Source organism: Equus asinus, chromosome 15 (assembly GCF_041296235.1).
Source record: "Equus asinus isolate D_3611 breed Donkey chromosome 15, EquAss-T2T_v2, whole genome shotgun sequence".
Classification (NCBI taxonomy): domain Eukaryota; kingdom Metazoa; phylum Chordata; class Mammalia; order Perissodactyla; family Equidae; genus Equus; species Equus asinus.
Genome location: NC_091804.1, coordinates 4,886,549 through 4,906,304, shown reverse-complemented (window position 1 = coordinate 4,906,304; position 19,756 = coordinate 4,886,549). Strand labels below are relative to the sequence as shown.

Below are 19,756 nucleotides of genomic sequence, written 5' to 3'. Positions count from 1 at the left end.
AAAACCTCATAACTGGAACCTCCACCATCTGTTACCTTCTATATATTTCTACTTTTCTTATTTAGGTGTAAGTGGGTTCAGTCTATAGCTTAATGGAAAATAATTATTGGTTTTACAGCTATAAAAGAAAAGAAAAAACACTCCTGTTTATTACTTTGGTGCAATCATCTATCTTAAGAGTCCATGGCTGAACAAAAATATAATAAAATTTTCTTTGATAAAATGAGTAATCTACGGCTTGTACATTCTCATGAAACCTTAGGGGAAACATTCAGAAACCAATGTTACTTGATGGTATAACACTATATGATAGATTCTACATGTTATTACTCTGATTTTGCAAAATAAGCACAAACTAAGAATTACCATTAACTTAACAATACAAGTCAGGAGAGGCGACATACACCACCTAACCTTGCAAATATTATTCCTCCATCAAACCTAAGTCAAACTTGAAAGTTTTGTTTATTGCTGTAGTAAATCTTTATGTTCAGTAAAATCCCAATAATTTGAATGAAGTAAATTCAAGCTAATAAAAATTATATTTCTAGGAAAATAAAAGAATTATTTTGTCAAATTACTTTCAAAAAAATAGTAACAACATTGGCTAACAAAACCATAAAATAACAGAGAACTTTGGAAGTTCTAGCTTAATAACTGTAAATAAATTTACGGTTTGCGCCCTGTTTGAATTCCAACAGGGTTAGAAAATACATTCTCTTAAGTGGAGAGACAATGTGCCTGGAAATCTTTCCCACACGTTTCTACTTCCTCACAGGCAAGGATTCTTTGAGGACACCTTCCATACACTTGATTAGCCTGCCACTGTGTTACAATGTCCACAGTGAAGAGAGGGGTCCCATCCTACCTTACCCCCCGCCTTTTCTCAATTCATCTTTTTGCTTTCTAAATTGACTTTTGCTCTGAGAGATAATGGGAATTGTGCCAGGAGGTTCTGCCTTCTCAGGGCACTTATCACTCAGCACTATATCCCACCTGTTCAAAATACTTCATACACACACACAAATATATATATACAAAACATACATGTGCACATGTACATAAATATACACATGTGCATATATACACACATATAAATAGATAAATTTACACGCCCAAACCCCATCTGTGTCTCAGTTCTTGTTAGGCCCTCATTACCTTGCCCCTGGGCTATATTACGATTCCCTTTCTGTGCTTGTTGTCATCATTCTCTCCTGACTATAATTTATCCCACATAACCACTGTGGTTTATGCTTCTTAAAATGCTTTTTGGTAATTTTGAGTGTTGTGTTCTAAAACATTCAACGGCTCCCCATTACCCAAGAGATGAAAAAGGCTCTGAATCAAGGCTCTCTACAGTGCTGCCTGGATTCCTATCCACACATTATTTCCATGCCTGTATCTGGCACTAAATCAAAACCACTCTGTTCCTTCAACATAGCCTGAGAAGGTCTGTATATTTGACATGTGAAATTTCATCCTGCTTCTTATCCAGCTATCTAAATCCTATCCATCTCTGAAAGTTCTGCTCAAATTGCACCTCTGTGAGCTACTTTCAAACCAACTCAACCAGCAGGGTATTCAACCAAGTTCAATTCCTATAATGTGTATATCACTCATCTGGCCCTTTGCCAAGCTGATGGAAATTACAGATACTCATTTATGTGCATCATGCCACTGTACATACTCTCAGAACCTGACCAGGTCTTTACTATGTTGAGGAAAAATATTCAACTTGAAAAACTTATTGAACCTTTGGCTGTCTTAGAAAAGAATGATGTGACTCCAATAATAAAATGCCTGAAAATAAATCAGAAGATCCAAGAATGCTCAGTAGGAGGGGGCCTTAGAGACCTCCAGTCCAACTCATGTACTTGACCACCTGCAGTCAGGCAAGGGCCCCAGAGCCCGTGGGAGACAAAGCTGAATCCAGCTCCAAGGTCTTTCACCTCCCAATATGAGGCTTGTCGTCCATACACGTCAAATGTTGACTATATCCTGAAGCTGGTTATATCCTGAAGTCTTGAAAGACACATTTCCCTATTCTTAAAAACCTTAAGAATAAGCCCTGGAATTAGTCCTATTTTTACTCACTGTACAACTCTATAGTTTTTTAAAATTGTTTTTAAATGAAGCTTTTAAGTTGGCCTTCTAAAGTGACTCCACTGATACACATCAAGGTTATTATTTAATTCTTTAAACATCAGTTGGACCTTTAAATTTATAAAAATGCTCTTTATCCTGGGAGCATTTAGTTAAAATCCCATGACTTCAAACCTCGGTAAAAATCACTTGCTGTACAGAATAAGCACTTTAGCGATGCACTAGAATTATTTCCTTGGATATGAGATAAACAAGGTCCCTAAATTGCCATCTTAATTCTTCACTTTCTCTGAAACTGAATACTCATTTATGCTTAGTCTTAAATATATTTATAAACTTATGAGTATCTAAAAAATATGGTTCTAGTTATAAGTGTAAATTTTCAGCAAAGAGAAATTCTTTGTCTGAGAAAAGGTGATGCAATTATTACATATCACTGCATGATACAGGCTGTCTGGGGTTATTAAAAGAGTCAGGTATGACCAATTTACAAGCATCACCCCTGCAGCTTGCTTTCACAGCTCACTGCTGAGTTTTATGCTCACTGAGAGGCCCCCTGGGATCTTTTTACAAATGACTGTTTATTATTATATTATTCCATCATATATCTCATGGGAGGAGGTTGTAACATCCGTTAAGAAAATCATGAACTATTTTGACTTCTATGATAGAATATTACTCTACATATGTTTAAAATTATGTTTTCTTTAACACTGGTGTGGCAAAAGCTTAATTAAAATATAAAGTTAAATGGAAGCAAAAATGTTCCTAAAAAAAGTAAATATTCTTCGCTACAAAACAAGTGGCTAAAATTAAGGGAAAAAAAGAAACGCTACAAGTGCATTCAGCAGCTGAAACATGAACCAATGTTGATCCCGCACCTCTAGTGCCCAGCACAGCACTTTGCAGAGTAGTCACTGTCGAAGCCAGTTTCTTCTGTGCAGACAAGAGAATCCAGTCCGCTGAGATTAAGAGGAAAGGGATTTATATCAGGGCATTAGATGGCTTATAAAATTTCTAGAAGTGCCAGGGAACCAAGCATGAACCCTCCGCAGCCAGGAACAAGGCAGCAGCAGAAACGCCCAGCCATGCCACAGAGCAGTTCCTGTGAAGGCTCCCTTGCCTGCTCCTGTCGCCTGCGTAGCAGAACCCCCCTGACAGCTGCTGCCCACTGCTCCCTACGTCTGCCTTCTAGTGCCACGTAGATGCTTCTGCTGGACGGGACCTAGGCAAGGTCCACCGAGCTGCAAGGAGTTGGGGACACAGAGTTTAGTTTTCTAGCTTTCACATACAGAAGGCACACTGGGTGGGGTGAGGAGCAGGTAGAAAGTGAGCCAACGGCCAGGGACACAGAAGAAACATTTTTGAATTACAAAAGGGCTAAATAAAGATTTACTACTTATGTCTGACCCACAGCATGGGAGTGGTTATTTCTCTACATGTTCTGAAATTCCACAATGGCTAGTTATATTTTTCAGTCAAATCGTTACTTCAAAAGTAAGAAAATGTAGGGGAACAGAAAAAACCCAACATTTTAGGATATGAGAACAATAAAATACACTCAGTTACTCAAGGAGCTGGTTTTGTCCTCCTCATCCTCTTCAGCATCATTACAGGGGCTCACGCTCACTGGGGACTGTCGTGCCCCAGCTCTGAACTGACTGCATTACATGTTTTACCTCCTCCAAGTCTTCAAAGAACCCTCTGAGGTAGGCAGTGTAATTATCTGCATCTTACAGATAAGGGAACCAAGGCACGGTGAGGTCAAACGACATGGCTAATAAGAGGTATAGCCAAGTTTGGAGCTCAGCCAGGCTGTCTGGAAGCTCATGCTCTGAACTGCTACACTATATCACACTAAATCATAACTTTATACTGTTATGATTCAAATCTGTAGCTGGATGGTTGCCTCAGGGCAGAACAATACACATTTCTCCACCTGGGAGCCTCATGCTTTTTTGGTGCATTACAAATGATACTACCACGTTATAGATGACAATGACAAAGACATAGTTACCAAAATTTCTATATGCAAATTTGCAACAATAATTTTGCATTAATGTAAGCTTTGCATTTAAAGAGAATTTAACTTTGATGTATAACAGACAAATTGTATCAAGACCTTAAATCTGTAAGTCATTGTTAAAAAAAGTTTACTTATTTGAAGTAAAGAAAACTTTCCAGTTTTTGATATATGTTCTTAGAGACATGAAAATAAAATTCCTTTCCTCAACTGTCCTTTTCCATTTCACACATATTGATCTTTCCATGTTTTAACTAATGATGAAATTAACAGGAACTGTTTTTAAGAAATCCGAGTCATAGCTCCTTTCATGTCCAAATATTTTGCGGAAGACTGAGGTGAAAAAGCTGCTTAAGCATTAGGAAAAACTAAGAACAACCAGGAACAGCTTTAGAAGAGCGGTTGAAAGATGGTGAAATGGGAAGGCAATCACGGAAAAGTGTCTGCAGGTTGGGGATGGGAGGGTACTCAGATAAGGAGTATTCTGAAGCAGAGCAGGACCAAGGCAAGAGCCCAGGTGAAATAAGACAAAAGGGAGGAGTATGACCAAAGACTGTTTGTTTGACCCATGTGTTAGCGGTGAATCAATGGGAAAGACATTGCCTGTAGAATAAGCCAAGCCTATCTGTGAACTCTAACAGCATTTTTCAACATGTGGCATTAGGCCAGTGTTCCCAATACTTTTTGAACCTTAGATATTTATACAATGGGTCATGTTATTTATCTAACTGAACTGCGAAGAAGAATCCATGGGACAGCATACTGCAGTTCTCGACAGAGCGGCACTGCGGGTGCTAAGGAAACGAGGATCTTCTATCCCAAATAGACACAAAGCAGGTGGGCAGAGGGAAGCACAGGAAGACCCCTTCACAAGCAGGCTGGGCAGTCCTATGAATCACCTCAAATTTTCCACATAATTTACAGTTATTTTGAAGGTCTTTATGATCCTAATTATTTTCTAAGCCAGTAACAGGATCAATTTTTAAAAATTCACTGTTGAGGAAAAATAAACTATTTCAAAGCATTTTCTCAATCATCCTAATAAACCATAAACTCACACTGTACATGTACCGTGGGAAATACTATTTGATACGGTCATTATTTTAGCTATTAAATTATTAAGACTACTACTCAGCCATAACATAAGAAAAATTCCACATATGTGGAAGATAAACACATAGATAAGGAGAAGAGATCAGTGGTTACCAGAGGAGGAGGGGGTGGGGGGATGGTGAAAGGGTTAAAGGGGCACGTATATACAGTGACAGATAAAAACTAGACTATTGGTAGTGAGCACGAAGCAGTCTATACACAGAAACTGATATACAATAACGTATACCTGAAATTTACACAGTGTTATAAGCCAACATGACCTCAATAAAATAATTAAAATAAATTTTTTTAAGTTATTAGGATAGCTAAAACTGGTCCAAACAATATTAAAAACAGTTGGTTAGGAACGTACCACATTTTAAATTCTGGCTACTTGGTATATGTATTATAATTACTATTTTTTAAGTATAGAAATGACTATATTTGTTTACATGATGAATTTGCTATCCTATCAGATGAAACCATGATTTTATGTGATTGTAAGAACATGAACAGAACCAAGGATAATCTGTGAGACATCTAGTTTACAAATAGTTTCTTTTTTTTTTTTTGGAGGAAAATTAGCCCTCAGCTAACTACTGCCAGTCCTCCTCTTTTTGCTGAGGAAGCCTGGCTCTGAGCTAACATCCGTGCCCATCTTCCTCTAGTTTATACGTGGGACGCCTACCACAGCATGGCTGCCAAGCAGTGCCATGTCCGCCCCCGGGATCCGAACCAGCGAACCCCGGGCCGCCGAGAAGCGGAACGTGCGAACTTAACCGCTGCGCCATCAGGCCGGCCCCAATAGTTTCTTTTTTTTGATTAAAAAAAGTCTTCAATTACTATAAACACTCTTCTGTCTGGAACATCTCGGAGCTTATTTCACTTGATCTTAGCCAAAAGACCGAGAAGCGATTGCTTACTTCAAATTCCACACTTTATTAGTCATTACTGACATAATTTTGATACGGTCAGATTTCAGAAAGCATCCGTAAAGTGACCAGGCCACAGCATAATGCTCACGGGGCCCTGGGTCTTGCCACAGTTTTAAAGCTCTGGTGGCCCATGAGCCACACAAGGCAGAGTTGTGCAGACAAGTTTGCCACCCAGAGGCAAAAGGAGGAAATTCACCTTGGATTCTATTTGTAAGACAAAACTAATAAATGTCAAAAAATTTTAAATTATTTGTTATTACTTATTTAAAAAACACAGGAAATTCTTTTTAGGGTTCTCCCTGCAGGAACGAAGACTTTTAGTGCCAGGCTACATAAAAGTGTGGCTCTCTGAGAACTCCCACAAGATGAAAACAAGCCCTGAGACGGTACTAGTTCACCAATTAAAAAATCGAATTTAACTGTATTCTCTATGGTAGATGTTTTCTTTTTATAATTAATATAACGTGTTTACATATAAGTTCTGTAACAACCACCACGAATCTATTTAGACATGTGCACCAAAAGTTAAACTAATTATCAGAGACTTTTCTTACTTAAACGAGAAAAGTTTTCTTCCTTAGAAGGTCTTCTGCGTAATTTTCTTCTGTCAAAGGAATAAATTTTATTTAGAGTAATTCTGTTTGGCAAATGGTCAGGGCTTCTAAGACATACACCAATAATTGTTAAGGTTAAAGCAAAACAGTCAACTCTATTAAACACACAAAAATTCAAGCTTCTAATAGCTGAAACAATAGGCTGACTATAAAGTAGAGATTTATGATATCCTCATTTTGTCTTAGAAGTCTGTAGGTTGGGATTACTACCAGCAATGGGCCATCATTTAAGATTTATGTAATTTACAGTGAACAACAAAAGATCAAACTTAAGCAAAAACATGGCATACACTAAAATGTGAAAATGATTTTAAGCATAAAATTTGAAAACTCCTTATTTTACACCGTAAAATCTTATTTTTTGAAATAGTTTTTTGGGTTCTCAAAGGTTATAATATACTCATTTCATCCCATATTATTGTTTCATTTTCATTCCAACACACTTTAAAACAGAAAGATGACTCTAAACTCACACCTATTTATGTGACTTTCTAGAAAATTCATTCTAGGAATACTAAGGGTTTACTGCTGATTTCAAACTTGTTTTCATTAAATCAGAAGATTCTACAGTTGATTACTATTTTCAAGTAAATTTTTTTCCTGCAAAACCTTAGCAAAATATTGCTTTAAAGTACAACAGTGTTAACTAACCATTCTTCCTCTGGTTCTCTCATTGAGGGATTTCATTATTATCTGTCAGAGTTAATTCTCTTCCCTTTTTATACCCCTTAATCTTCCACATGCCCTGAGTTGTAACATTCTGTTAAAGATGCTTCCACCATCAATGATGGCTGTATGAAGATGGCTCCATCTGAGCACGAAGTACAAACAGTTCTATTCTCACATCTCTATTTCTACATTTATTTAGGAAATAAACGAGACTATGGGTGTAAGTCCAGCCTGCTGTATAGATGTCCTCTACACACTGCTGAAATTGGAGCAAAATCTAACAATGTCAACTCAGTAGGACAGTATGGTTATTACTTCAGATAAAAGCTCAATGATGAAAGCTCAAAGTGTTTATCAGGGAACATATCGCAAGAGTTTTAAATAGGGCCCAAAGGTTGGCAAGGTTCAAGTGTATTCTGAAGCAGCCAAGGAAAGCTGGCCAATCAGGAGAATGACTTCCTACATGTACCCCAGGGGTATCAAAAGGTCTGTGCGTCTGCATCATACAAAGGATAAGAGAAACACAGAAAGGACGGCTACTTGGTAGTTCATGAATGATTCAAGTTCACTGTTAAGTATCTACAAGTTAAAGGGTAAATTGTAAAACATTCTCTATATCTCTAATTTCTAAAGAAGACCTCGTGATAAAAGTAAATGCCTTAAAATTTCTTGAATTTTTCCTATTCCTTCCTCTTCCCATCTCCAATGCTACCATCTTACTTCTCATCATTTTTTAAATCCATATTCATTTAATCACTTCCTAACTAATCTGTCTCCAGGCCCACCCTCCTACTCTATCCTACCACTGTCAGATTTTCAAATCCATCCTCCAGACAGTGTCCAGAATAATCCCTGTGAAGTATAAACTAATCACATCATTTGCCTGCTTGATATTCAGACAGCAAGTCAAGAGTCAGAGTGTCCCTGTCCCACTTTCCCACCCTCTGCTCACTGGCTGGCGTCTTCTCAAGGGAGGAGCCCAGGGGCTGGCCATATCCCACCCAGGGGCTACAATGAGGGGCTGTCGTTAGTGGCTCCTTTGGTCTTTCTGCTTCAGCTTAACCACAAATCATATTTTTGGCGGATAATTTAAAATAGGTCCTCATCAAGTAATGTTGGGACCCCTGATTCATGGGTGAGGTCATTCACAAAAACATCTTACCTCCTAAAAAAATAGTTTTCAAACATTATTAAATGACCAGAATAATTTTCTTCAAATATTAACTAGTGTAGAATCCCAAGAAAAAGTGGTTGAAATAGCATTTTTGAGGCTGACAACACAGGCAGAGGTTAGATCATATAGAATTGTATAGGCCATGGAATAAAATTCAAATCTGGTTGGTGCAATGCAAAGTCAGTGGGGAGAAGAAGCAGGGATGTGATAAAATCTGATTTACATTTTTGAAAGACCACTGTTGTTGCTGTGTGCAAGAGTTGAAACTACTGAGAATTTCAACCTTTCTAATGTATTTTCATAAACCTCAATTTAACCTATAAAGTGTGAAATGCACTTTCCAAATAAGGGACCACCATGATAAAGGAGTCACAGAATACCTGATCCTCACTGGTTAATCCAAGGTGCATCACAAGGTAAAAATGCACCAGGAAGTCCGAGTTTGGCAGCACGTCCTGGCGTCGGGTCATCATGGCACAGATCAGTTTGTAGGCTTGTAGTTTGCCTTCCTTATACTCATTTGGCAATGTTGTCGCCTGCCAAGGAGATGATGTTTAAAGAGTTAACCAACTCCAGGTGCAGGGCATTTCAGCATTTCATTTACTTCTCAGTATTCCATAAGAGTTGTTTATGGAGCTGTGGGATACCTTGGCTTTAGTTAGACAGCCTGTCTTTGAAAGATGCAGTCTTGGGCGATTGCATATTTTAAACTCAATCTCAGAAAGGAAGAGGAAATTACAATAAAGGAATAAACACATATTCACTTGCCTTAAAAAGCCATGATGCAAACATTCTGAGCGGTGGGATCAAGACCGGGGGAGATGGAGAAGACTGGTTATCCAGGCTTATTGCTAGATTATCCCGTATCTAATTCACAGAGAGGAGAATTTTAGGGAAGGAATTATACAGTTTATCCCAATGATACTTCAATATTGTGTCCCATGGGCAAAGAGCTGCCTCCAATTAAATTTTTATAAGTTGAGTGAGAACCTATAATATTTACAAGTTTTTCTTTTATCATGAGATTTCCTGTTCCTTTGAATTGTGTGCCTGACTTACTGTACCTGATATTAGATTTAACACAAAACTAGAGCATTGTTTTTCTTGAATGTTAATGCCTGGAGAGGTCCTGAACTCAAAATGATAAGGAATGGTTTAACAAGTTATACTGTATAAACATGAATCATGTTTTTGAAGAAAAACGTAATTTTTTTTTTTTTTTTTGGCAAGGAAGAGTGGCCCTGAGCTAACATCTGTTGCCAATCTTCCTTTTTGCTTGAGGAATACTGTTGCTGAGCTAACATCTGTGCCAATCCTCCTCTATTTTGTATGTGGGACACTGCCACAACTTGGCTTGATGAGCAGTGTGTAGGTCTATGCCTGGGATCTGAACCCGCGAACCCCAGGCTGCTGAAGCAGAGCACACGAAGTTAGCCACTATATCACCAGGCCAGCTCCTGTAATAACGTTTTTGTTATAAACAAAAACAAAAACCAGAACGAAAATTGTATATACTTTTGTAAAATGTATTTATCCACAGAAATAAGACTATATATTAATATTGGTTATCCCCATGGGATGGTGATGTTAATTCTCTTCTATTTTTCTACATTTTTCATATTTTGTATAATTAAACCAGTATCATTTTTATAAAGAGAGTAACTAAAACTACTTAACACCTTATTCTTTAACATCCTGTAGTAATATTCTACATATGCATTAAATGAAATAACTTCTGCATTTATAAAACGACTAAACTGTAGTACTATCATTTATTCTTTGATAATGAAATGTACTTTGTCTAATCACCTAATTTTTGTTCCAGGATATGTTCAGCAGCTAACTGCAACATGGATTTTATGTGAAATGATAAATTAATTTTCCCTATTAGAATAGAAGGTGACGTGGCAGCAGGACGTACCTTTGCTAGTTTGTACCAGAGTTCATAGAGATAGCCAAAAACCTTGGCATGAATCTTAGGTGACTGGATATTATTCACATCTCCAAGAATTCCCAGGACTCTTCTCCACAACACAGCAGCCGAGTCTGGATGCCAACCAGCGAGGGTCCCTCCAGCGACGATGCTACAGTCATCTGCAAGGCATTCGCTGCTATCTGCGGAGGGAAACGTGCCAACCCCATAAACACAACCTTGATTCCATCATCACAACCTGTCTTCTTTAATGCAAATTACCTATGTTTGAAAATTTAAGTATTCAGAGTAAACCAATTAAGATGAAAAGTGTGAAATGGCTGATAATTTGAAAGGACAGAAAAGCAGGATCAATGAAGAAAGGTCAAATGATTTTGACTCTTCAAACAAAAAGGGCAACCACCTAGAGATGACAAAAACAGTTTCTGGAGACCCTGTGAAGGGTTTTACAGAACAGGGGTGGGGAAGGAGGAGAACGGTGAGCAGCATGGGTAGGGAGCCAGGCCGTGAAAAACAGGCAACCAGGGAAAGTCTCATTGCCAAAGCGACATTTGTGGTGGTTGTTATTGTTAACTCAGGTTTATTTGGGTATAATTTGTTTACAATATATTTTATCCTTTTTAGATTCAAGGAGTTTTAAGAAGTGTATACAATCATGTAACTGTCACTATAAACTGCCACCATAATTGAGACATGGAACAGTCTCATCACTACAATTGTGCCCCTTTATAGTGAGGCCCCTACCCCTATTCTCTGCTCCTGGCAACCACTGCTGTTTTCTGTGCCTATAGTTTTGCCTTCTCCAGAATGTCATATAAATGAAATCCTACAGTATGTAGCCTCTCTGTCTGGTTTCTTTCACTTAGCATAATGCATTTGAGATTCATCCATGTGGTTAGACGTATCAGTCTGTTCCTTCTCACTGCAGATCAATATTCCGTTTTGCAGATGTATCATAGTTTATCTATTCACCCACTGAAGGACCTTTGGATAGCTTCCTGCTTTGGGTGATTATAAATAAAGCTACCATAAACATTCATTTGCAGGTTTTTATGTGATATGTTTACATTTCTCTTTTTTAAGACTAGAATCACAAAATGGCATACATCATTTCTTTGCTTATTCTTTCCTTTTTCTCGGACCACATCCAATTAGTGGCTGCCTGAGAGACAGGCATGTCCTTACGTATCTGAAAACGTTTGTTCCCTAACTTGTGATTCCTAGTCTGGTTGGGTATAGAATTCTGTGTAGGAAATGCTTTGCTCCACTTTCCTATAGTTTCCCTCGTAATTTTAAAGTCAGCAGCATTCTGACACTTGAAATATTTTAATAAAAAGTTATTAACTCTGGAAAATTTTTGTATCCTCTTTTTACACCTAGTATTCTGAAACCTCATGATGGGCCTGGATATTATCCATTTTCCACCACTGTGTTTGGCACTCATTAGGTCTTGTCAACTACATGAGGATTTCATGTTCTTTAGTTCCATTTTTTCTCTTTCTTGACCTTCTATTTGAGGTTCAATGTCTCACACAGGTCCTTATTTTCTGATCTTTTCACTCTTATTTCTCATGTTTTTGGTCTTTGTTCTACTCTGTAAATGCAAAGTGGATGTCTCCAACTTTGTCTTCCAATCCATCCATTAACTTGATTTTATTTCTGCCGTCATATTTTAATACCCCAAATCTCTTTCTTGTTCTCAGTCCATTTTGATACTCTTGGTCCTCATTTTATGGATGCAATTAATCTTCTCTCTCTAAAGATATTAACAGCTTTTAAAATTTTATTTCTTCCTGCAGTCTCTTAAGATGTTGTCCACCCTACCTCACCCCTATATTCTCATATTTGTCTCATATTTTCATATTAGGTGTCTTCTTCAAATGGCTGGGGATCTTTGGCTATCTGCTCATATTTAAGAACAGTCCACAAAAGAGATGAATGGAAGCTTAGTCCACAGGCATGGTCTTTGGTGAGTTTCACCATATTCTTGGAGAATCTCAGACATATGTATCTTTAGGGTTTTTTCCTAGAACTCAAATTCCAGGAAAAAGACTTGATCCTGCTCAGAGTATGCAAACTCTAATTTAGTCCCTTTGTTTTCAAGACTACACCTCTAGACTGGGCTGTGCATTGGTGACTGGAGGCTAGAAACCTCCTAATTTACTCTCTCCATCTTCTAGGGTAAAGTTTTAATTACTTAAATAGACTTAACAAACAGTCTTCCTGTTTTTAGCCCATTACCTTCTACCATCTCATATGGGCAATTTTCTAACCCTTTTAGGAAACCTACAATAACTGTAGTCAGGTTGCTTCTTAGCTTTCCCACGACTGACATAGGATTCAGTGTTCTTGGGTCTGCTGATTCCTTTACCACGTCATCTGTTTGGAACTTTTAACAGTTGGTTGCTACTATCGTTTTTCCTGCCATCTTTGTCCTTGTAGATTATGTCTAATTTAACATAAGGCCATTAATGTGGTGTTGGTGAGGTTTGGGGAACAAGTGGGGCTATCTGTGTTTGTCCATTCTACTATCTTTGACTGGATTTTTTAAACGCCTCTTTCAGTCATTTCTTTAGCTTATTTTTAAAAGTCAATTATTTCATTTTCTTATTTGATCATTTTTAGTTTTAATGCATTTATTTTAAATTTGACAACTTTTTCCTGAATTACGTTTTTAAAAATAAAACTTTATTTTTTAGAACAGTTTTGGATTTATAAAAAATTGCAAAGATAGTACAGAGAGTTCCCATATACTCCACATCCAGTTTCCCCATTACTAATATCTTACATAAGTATGGTACACTTGTTACAATTAATGAACCAATATTGAAACATTATTGTAAAGTCTATACTTTATTTGGATCTCTTGAGCTTTTAACCTAATGACTTTTTTCTGTTCCAAGATTCCATCCAAGATATCACATTACATTTCAGTGTAATGTTTTCTTAGCCTCCTCTTGGCTGTGACAGTTTCTCAGACTTTCCTTGTTTTAGATGACCCTGACAATTTTGAGGAGTACTGATTGTATATTTTGTAGAATGTTCTTCAATTGCATTTGTCTGATGTTTTTCTCATGATGGATTATTATATATATTTTTTGCTTTTGCATTTCTGAAACGAACTTTTCTTAGCTCTAATGTATGAACTTCTTCCAGTATTCTTGGATTTTGTTTGCTAACGCTTTATTTAGGATTTTTACTATTATATGCTTTTAAGTGAGATGGATTCTAATTTTCCTTTTTTGTTGTTGTTTTTTTTGAGGAAGATTCTCCCTGAGCTAACATCAGCTGCCAATCCTCCTCTTTTTGCTGAGGAAGATTGGCCCTGAGCTAACATCCATGCCCATCTTCCTCTACTTTATATGTGGGACGCCTACCATAGCATGGCTTGATAAGCAGTGCATAGGTCTGTACCCAGCATCCAAACCCACAAAACCCTTGGCTGCTGAAGCGGAACATTTGACCTTAACCGCTGTGCCACTGGACTGGACCCTAATTTTCCTTTTTTAATACTCACCTTGTCTGGTTTTATTATCAAGATATCACAAGGTAAATAACAGAAGTTAGGGAGCTTTCCTTCTTTCTAGTGCCTGGAATAGGTTGGAAAAGATAGTTTCTCTTTTATTTGAAGCTTCAGTAAAACTAAGAATTGTACTTTATTTTATAAATCTATTGAAGTAACCTACTCTATAGATATATGCTTTTAGCTTTATAAGTCCTTTTTTATTAACTTTTATATATTATTCTGCCATTTTTTCTAATTTTTTGACTAGGACACACAGATTAATATTTTTCTCTTCTAATATAAACACCTAAAGCCATATATTTTCCTTCACATAAAGTTCAGCTACATTCTAGAGCTTTTGCTATGTAGTTTTCACTACAGTTCAGGTTGAAATACTTTTTAATTCACAATTTGATTTCTTTTTGAACCTTATTTGAAGTGGTTTTTAGTTTCTTAATGTATTTTTCTTATCTTCTTAATTTATTTCATCACATTCACAGAATGTGGTATAGTTTCAAATCATGGACATTTGTTGAGACTTGCTTAACAATCTAATTGGTCAGTTTCTGTAAGTGTTCCATTGCATTTAAAAATCACACATATTTTTAAATTAAGTTCAAAGTTTTATATATATATACTCTCATATCTCTATTCAATCAAGATTAATTGTATTGTGTAAGTCTTCCCTATTCTAACATATTTTCTGCTTAACTCATCAATTAATGAGAGTTAATATTAAAATGTCCTACTATGATTATTGTTTTACCAGTAGTTCCTTGTAATTCTGCTAAATTTCACTTTATATATCTGGAGGCTTTGAAGTTCATTATAAATTCAGAATTACTGCTTCACTAATAAGTGATTTTGCTTTAAAGTTTATGTGACTGACATAGATATAGGTAGACCAGTGATCTATCTTCCTTTCTTCATATCTATCACTGTTCTTATTTACTCACTTAGGATCTCCCTATACATTATGTATTAGTGGTACCTCTTATAAACATCATATGGCTGGATTTTATTTCTTCAATCTAACTGCAAGTTTAAATTGTTTATATTTATTGTAGTTGCTGATTTACTTGATTTTATTTCCAACACCTTACTTTAGGCTTTCTGTTTAAGTCACCTTTGCTTTGCTTCTCTTTTGAATCTTTGGAGGGAGTTTAAAGGGTTGTATTCCACCTCCACCACTAATCTCCTTTACCTTATACCCTTTGTTATTAATGTAATCTTTCTCAAAGTTCTATTCCTCACCCCACACAAATAAAGAGAGACTGATTTCTAGGCAACTACCAACCTTCACTGAGTGTCATTTTGAGTATATATGTTGTTGGTGTTTTTAAGGCCAATCAAAGAAACTGAAGTACAATCTATGGAAGTGAGGAACTCAAGAAGAGGAATGACAAGAGCCAACAAGGAGCAAGAAGGAGTGAATGTGACAAGCAGCCAAGGCAGATCCAAGAATGGTTCTGTATCCTTCCAACACTGCACCTACAACAGATGCTAACAGCTTACTATATTAGTTATAGAAAGATCCCAAGACCCTGAAACAAAGGATTCAGTAAGGATGGCACACAGTGTCACGGAAAGGCCTTCCCAAACACAGGAGCATGTTCCTTCTTAGAGGAAAGCCTATCTGTATTTCACACATAAGTATCATATAATGAATTGGGAAGACAAATTAAAATGTGCAGCTAAAATCTGAGCTGGAATTCCTACACACTGTGCCTGAAAGACAAGAGGTATAGAGAACAAAAGCTTAATTATGAGCCTTCTGGGTTCTCTGAGTTTTATCAAGCCTCAGAAGAGTGACTTGTCCTCCTAATGTTTGATCTGTAAAATAAGTGCAGTATCAAGCATCTGTCAGTCTGAGAGGGTATGCTGAAGCTTTAAATAATGCTTATAAATCAACATAAGCCCTCAAGTATAATATGGCATTTAGTCTTCTCATAAAGAATGCCATGATGTCTTTAATCCCCTGAGGGGTAAAAAAATGTAAGAGGATTAGATGATTTACAGCTTTGTTTCATCCCCTATCCCCATCCCCCAAATGCAGCCATCCAAAACAGAGACTAGCCCCCAATGTTCCAATCATGCTGGAACTTGCTTGAGTAGCAACTCCAAGTAAACATCGGCTACGTATCTCATCACCTGCACCTCCTTGTTACCTGCCAACTAATACATTCTCAGTTATGCAAAGATCCCATGTAGAAAATCTATTTCAATACTACTTTGTTCTCAGGAAAATTTATACATCAATGATAAAATCCTAGGTAACATCCTTCATCACATTATCAAAACATGTTGAGTCTTTAGAAGTATTTGAAATGACTGCACACTCAATATTACTGTGAAAAAAAATTTTTGAGTTGTATATTTTTGTCCAAAATTATTCCACTGATGGCATAAGTAACAGAACAGATGCTGACATTTACATGTAGATGACTCCTCAGTGAAGCAGCACTTAATTAAAAATGGGGATTTGAGAGATTCCAGAAAATTTCATGTTCACCCTAAAAATGCCAAATATTTAGTTTATTTTCTTTTTCATGAGCAGGCTAGTATGCTAGCCTAGTATCTTTTCATTTCATTATTACTAAATGCTACAGGGGCATATAAAAATTTTTATTAAAGTGGAAAGTCTTGCAAACAAATACAACTATATCATCTTTCTCAAATCACATACATGATTTTAACAGAGCAATCTAAAGTTTAGAACATTGAAAATATGCAAAGGATTTTAGCCATGAAATAAGTCTTGGTAAGTGGTAAAACAGGCACTGTGACCAAATCATGATTTCACATGACTGCAATTTTATGTAGGTTTGGTAGAATGTTGAAGAAACATAGCCGGCACTTTGGAAATGAATTTCTCTTTTGATTTGAAAACTAAACAAAAGGGGGGCTGGCCCCGTGGCCGAGTGGTTAAGTTCGCGCGCTCCGCTGCAGGCTGCCCAGTGTTTCGTCGGTTCGAATCCTGGGCGCGGACATGGCACTGCTCGTCAGACCACGCTGAGGCAGCGTCCCACATGCCACAACAAGAGGAACCCACAACGAAGAATAAACAACTATGTACCGGGGGGCTTTGGGGAGAAAAAGGAAAAAATAAAATCTTAAAAAAAAAAAAAAAAACTAAACAAAAGGCACAAACCCAAAGGCTCAGTTGAAACACCTTAATTGCGGGACCAGAAAAATCAAGCACATACTTTGATGGTGAAAGTAGAGAAGCACCAGGCTGGTGTTCTGTTGACCACCACTATGGCCTGACTGTCCTCTCTTTCCTCATCTGCTTTCCAGGGACATACGTGGTTCATTTCAAAGATTCTAAAGGTGAGCAACCAATCCCATGGTAGTTATTACTGTTATTTTTCTTTATAATATTCATGTCTTCAAAGCAGACAAAAGCCTTCAAAGCTTGGTGAAAATGCCAAAAATGTGTACAGTGGCAGAGAACTCTGACAAACCACTCCTGCAAAAACCATTTTGGTGGCAGGTAACAGTGAATGCAACTCATGTGCACAGCTACAATTAAAAGCAGAAGTGGGAAAAGGATTTCTGTAACAATCTTTGGAGGCAGGGCTGTGACAAACATACTAAAGAGATTTTAAAACTGAATCTTATGTATTTTTTACTAAAAAAAGGTTAAAATTTAATTGCTGTTTTTAGCTAAATAAAACAATAGCCTACAGCTTAAAGCTTACTCATTCATTGATTTGGGTATTTACTGAATGTTCTTCTCTGGCCATGCACACACCATTCTAGGAGCCAAGAATCAGCTAGGAACACGACTGACGACAACCCCCCACCCCACAAGCTTATATTCCAGTGGTGGGAAACCACTGACCCTCTCCTAACTAAACCAAAATGGTAGATACTATTTCTTACTGAATCTTATCTCAAAATGTATCACTGATCTGAAAGGAATCTGGAAAGGAAAGAACACCAAAACTGGCTTTTACCCTTCAGGGTTCTGCTAACCCGTGGAATTCTTTTTTTTTTTTCCTGAGGAAGTTTGGCCCTGAGCTAACATCTGTTGCCAATCTTCCTCTTTTTGTTTGAGGAGGATTGTCACTGAGCTAATATCTGAGCCAATCTTCCTCTATTTTATGGGGGATGCTCCCACAGCATGGCTTGACAAGCAATGTCAGGTCCATGCCCAGGATCCAAACCTGTGAACCCTGGGCCGCCAAAGCGGAGCACGCGAACCCAACCACTATGCCACCGGGCTGGCCCTTAACCCATGGAATTATTAAAGATTTCTTTGACAATGAAAAGAAAGCTTTAATTATACTGAAGTTGAATTAATGATTGATACCTTTCTTATGGGTAGCTTTGTGTGTGTGTGAGTCTCATTTAAGAAAACTTTCACTAATCCAAGGTCTTAAACATATTTTTAGAAGATATTTTCTTCCAAAAGTTTTTAAATTTTCCTTTTCTTATTGAAGGATTTTATCCATCTGGAATTGACGGTGGGCATGGAGTGAGGTAGGGATTCTATTTCATTTTTTTCCATATGGCTAAATACTTGTCCCATTGGCATCTGTTGAACAGCACTTTCTCTCCTTGTCAGATCTGGAGTGCCACCTTTCATCTATCACAACTCCAAGCCTGTGTGGATTCAGTATCTATTTTCTACTCCATTCCTTTAGTCTATTTGTCTGTCCCTGTGGTTAAAACTTTCTTTAAATAAACCACATAGCACTTATCACATTATTTGTGGCTATCAGCATAAATGTCTTATCTTCTGCCCTCTTACTAAGCTCTTAAGTCAATCGTGGCTATGGTTTATTCATCTTTTTATTTCTTACAGCAACAAAATCAGTATTCTAGATTGTAAGCTTATTTGCTAAATAAGAGATAAGGTCAACAGCAATCCTGATTCTTAGGTATAGAGTCATAAATATTCCCTTCTCCAAAATCATTACCTCAACAGAACAAAATTTATGTATGTATTAACTATATTTTCTTATTTTCTATATTGATGCTCTTGCATCTGGGGCCTCCTTGACAATAAAAGGACTGCCCTTCCCAGGGTTAGCTAATTTCTAAAGATAGCAAACAACTCACCGGGAAGTATGCTAATTCCTAAAGATAGCAAACAACTCACCGGGAAGTGTGCCTTTCATATGTAAACCCAGCAATCCACAATCTTACCTCCCAACTACCTCCTTTATCTAGTGCCTACACAGCAAACCAACATCCTCCCCAACCCCCCTGCCCTAATAACCCCAGGGTCTGGTACCAGGCAACCAGGGATAGCATCTATATAGGCTCCAGAGTCTGCTGAAATTATTCAAACTAGCCAATCCTAAATCTGTTTAGCCTGCTCTGCCTTGTCTTTCCCAGGGAAATGACAATAAACGTTGTTCCCCATGTTTTCCCCTCTCTCCTTCTGCCTCCTGACCAGCCTTGGTGTTTCCCCATGTGGTCTCCCTGCACGGCATGCTATGCCTCTGTTTCTAGGGACCTGTGAGTATAAACTTCTTCCTTCATGACAATCATTTTCATGTCTGCATGTCTTGCCATACCTGATTAAGACAAATCCCAGGTACATTTTGAAATAATGTGCAATAAATTTAGCTGCTATTTTCAGCAAACGTGAAGTGATTTAAATGAGAAAGCAAATAGAAAACTAAACTGTTAGTTTGCTAGTGATGAAGGAATTTAAGATTTTACAAGCAGTTTATTATTCTAAGCATTTGATAATT

General features: G+C 37.4%; 1 protein-coding gene across 10 annotated transcripts in view; it reads right to left on the bottom strand.

Moving 5' to 3' along the window:
- The window catches only part of RALGAPA2 (Ral GTPase activating protein catalytic subunit alpha 2), a 319,858-nt gene that overhangs the window by 163,045 nt on the left and 137,057 nt on the right, over nt 1-19,756 (bottom strand). For all 10 annotated transcript variants that reach the window (XM_070485498.1, XM_070485497.1, XM_070485495.1 and 7 more), the window contains 3 exons: nt 10,532-10,725; nt 9,379-9,477; nt 8,991-9,146 (listed from right to left, as the gene is read on the bottom strand). In XM_070485498.1, coding sequence (XP_070341599.1) covers nt 8,991-9,146; nt 9,379-9,477; nt 10,532-10,725 — 449 coding nt within the window. The remainder of the gene's footprint in view (nt 1-8,990; nt 9,147-9,378; nt 9,478-10,531; nt 10,726-19,756) is intronic.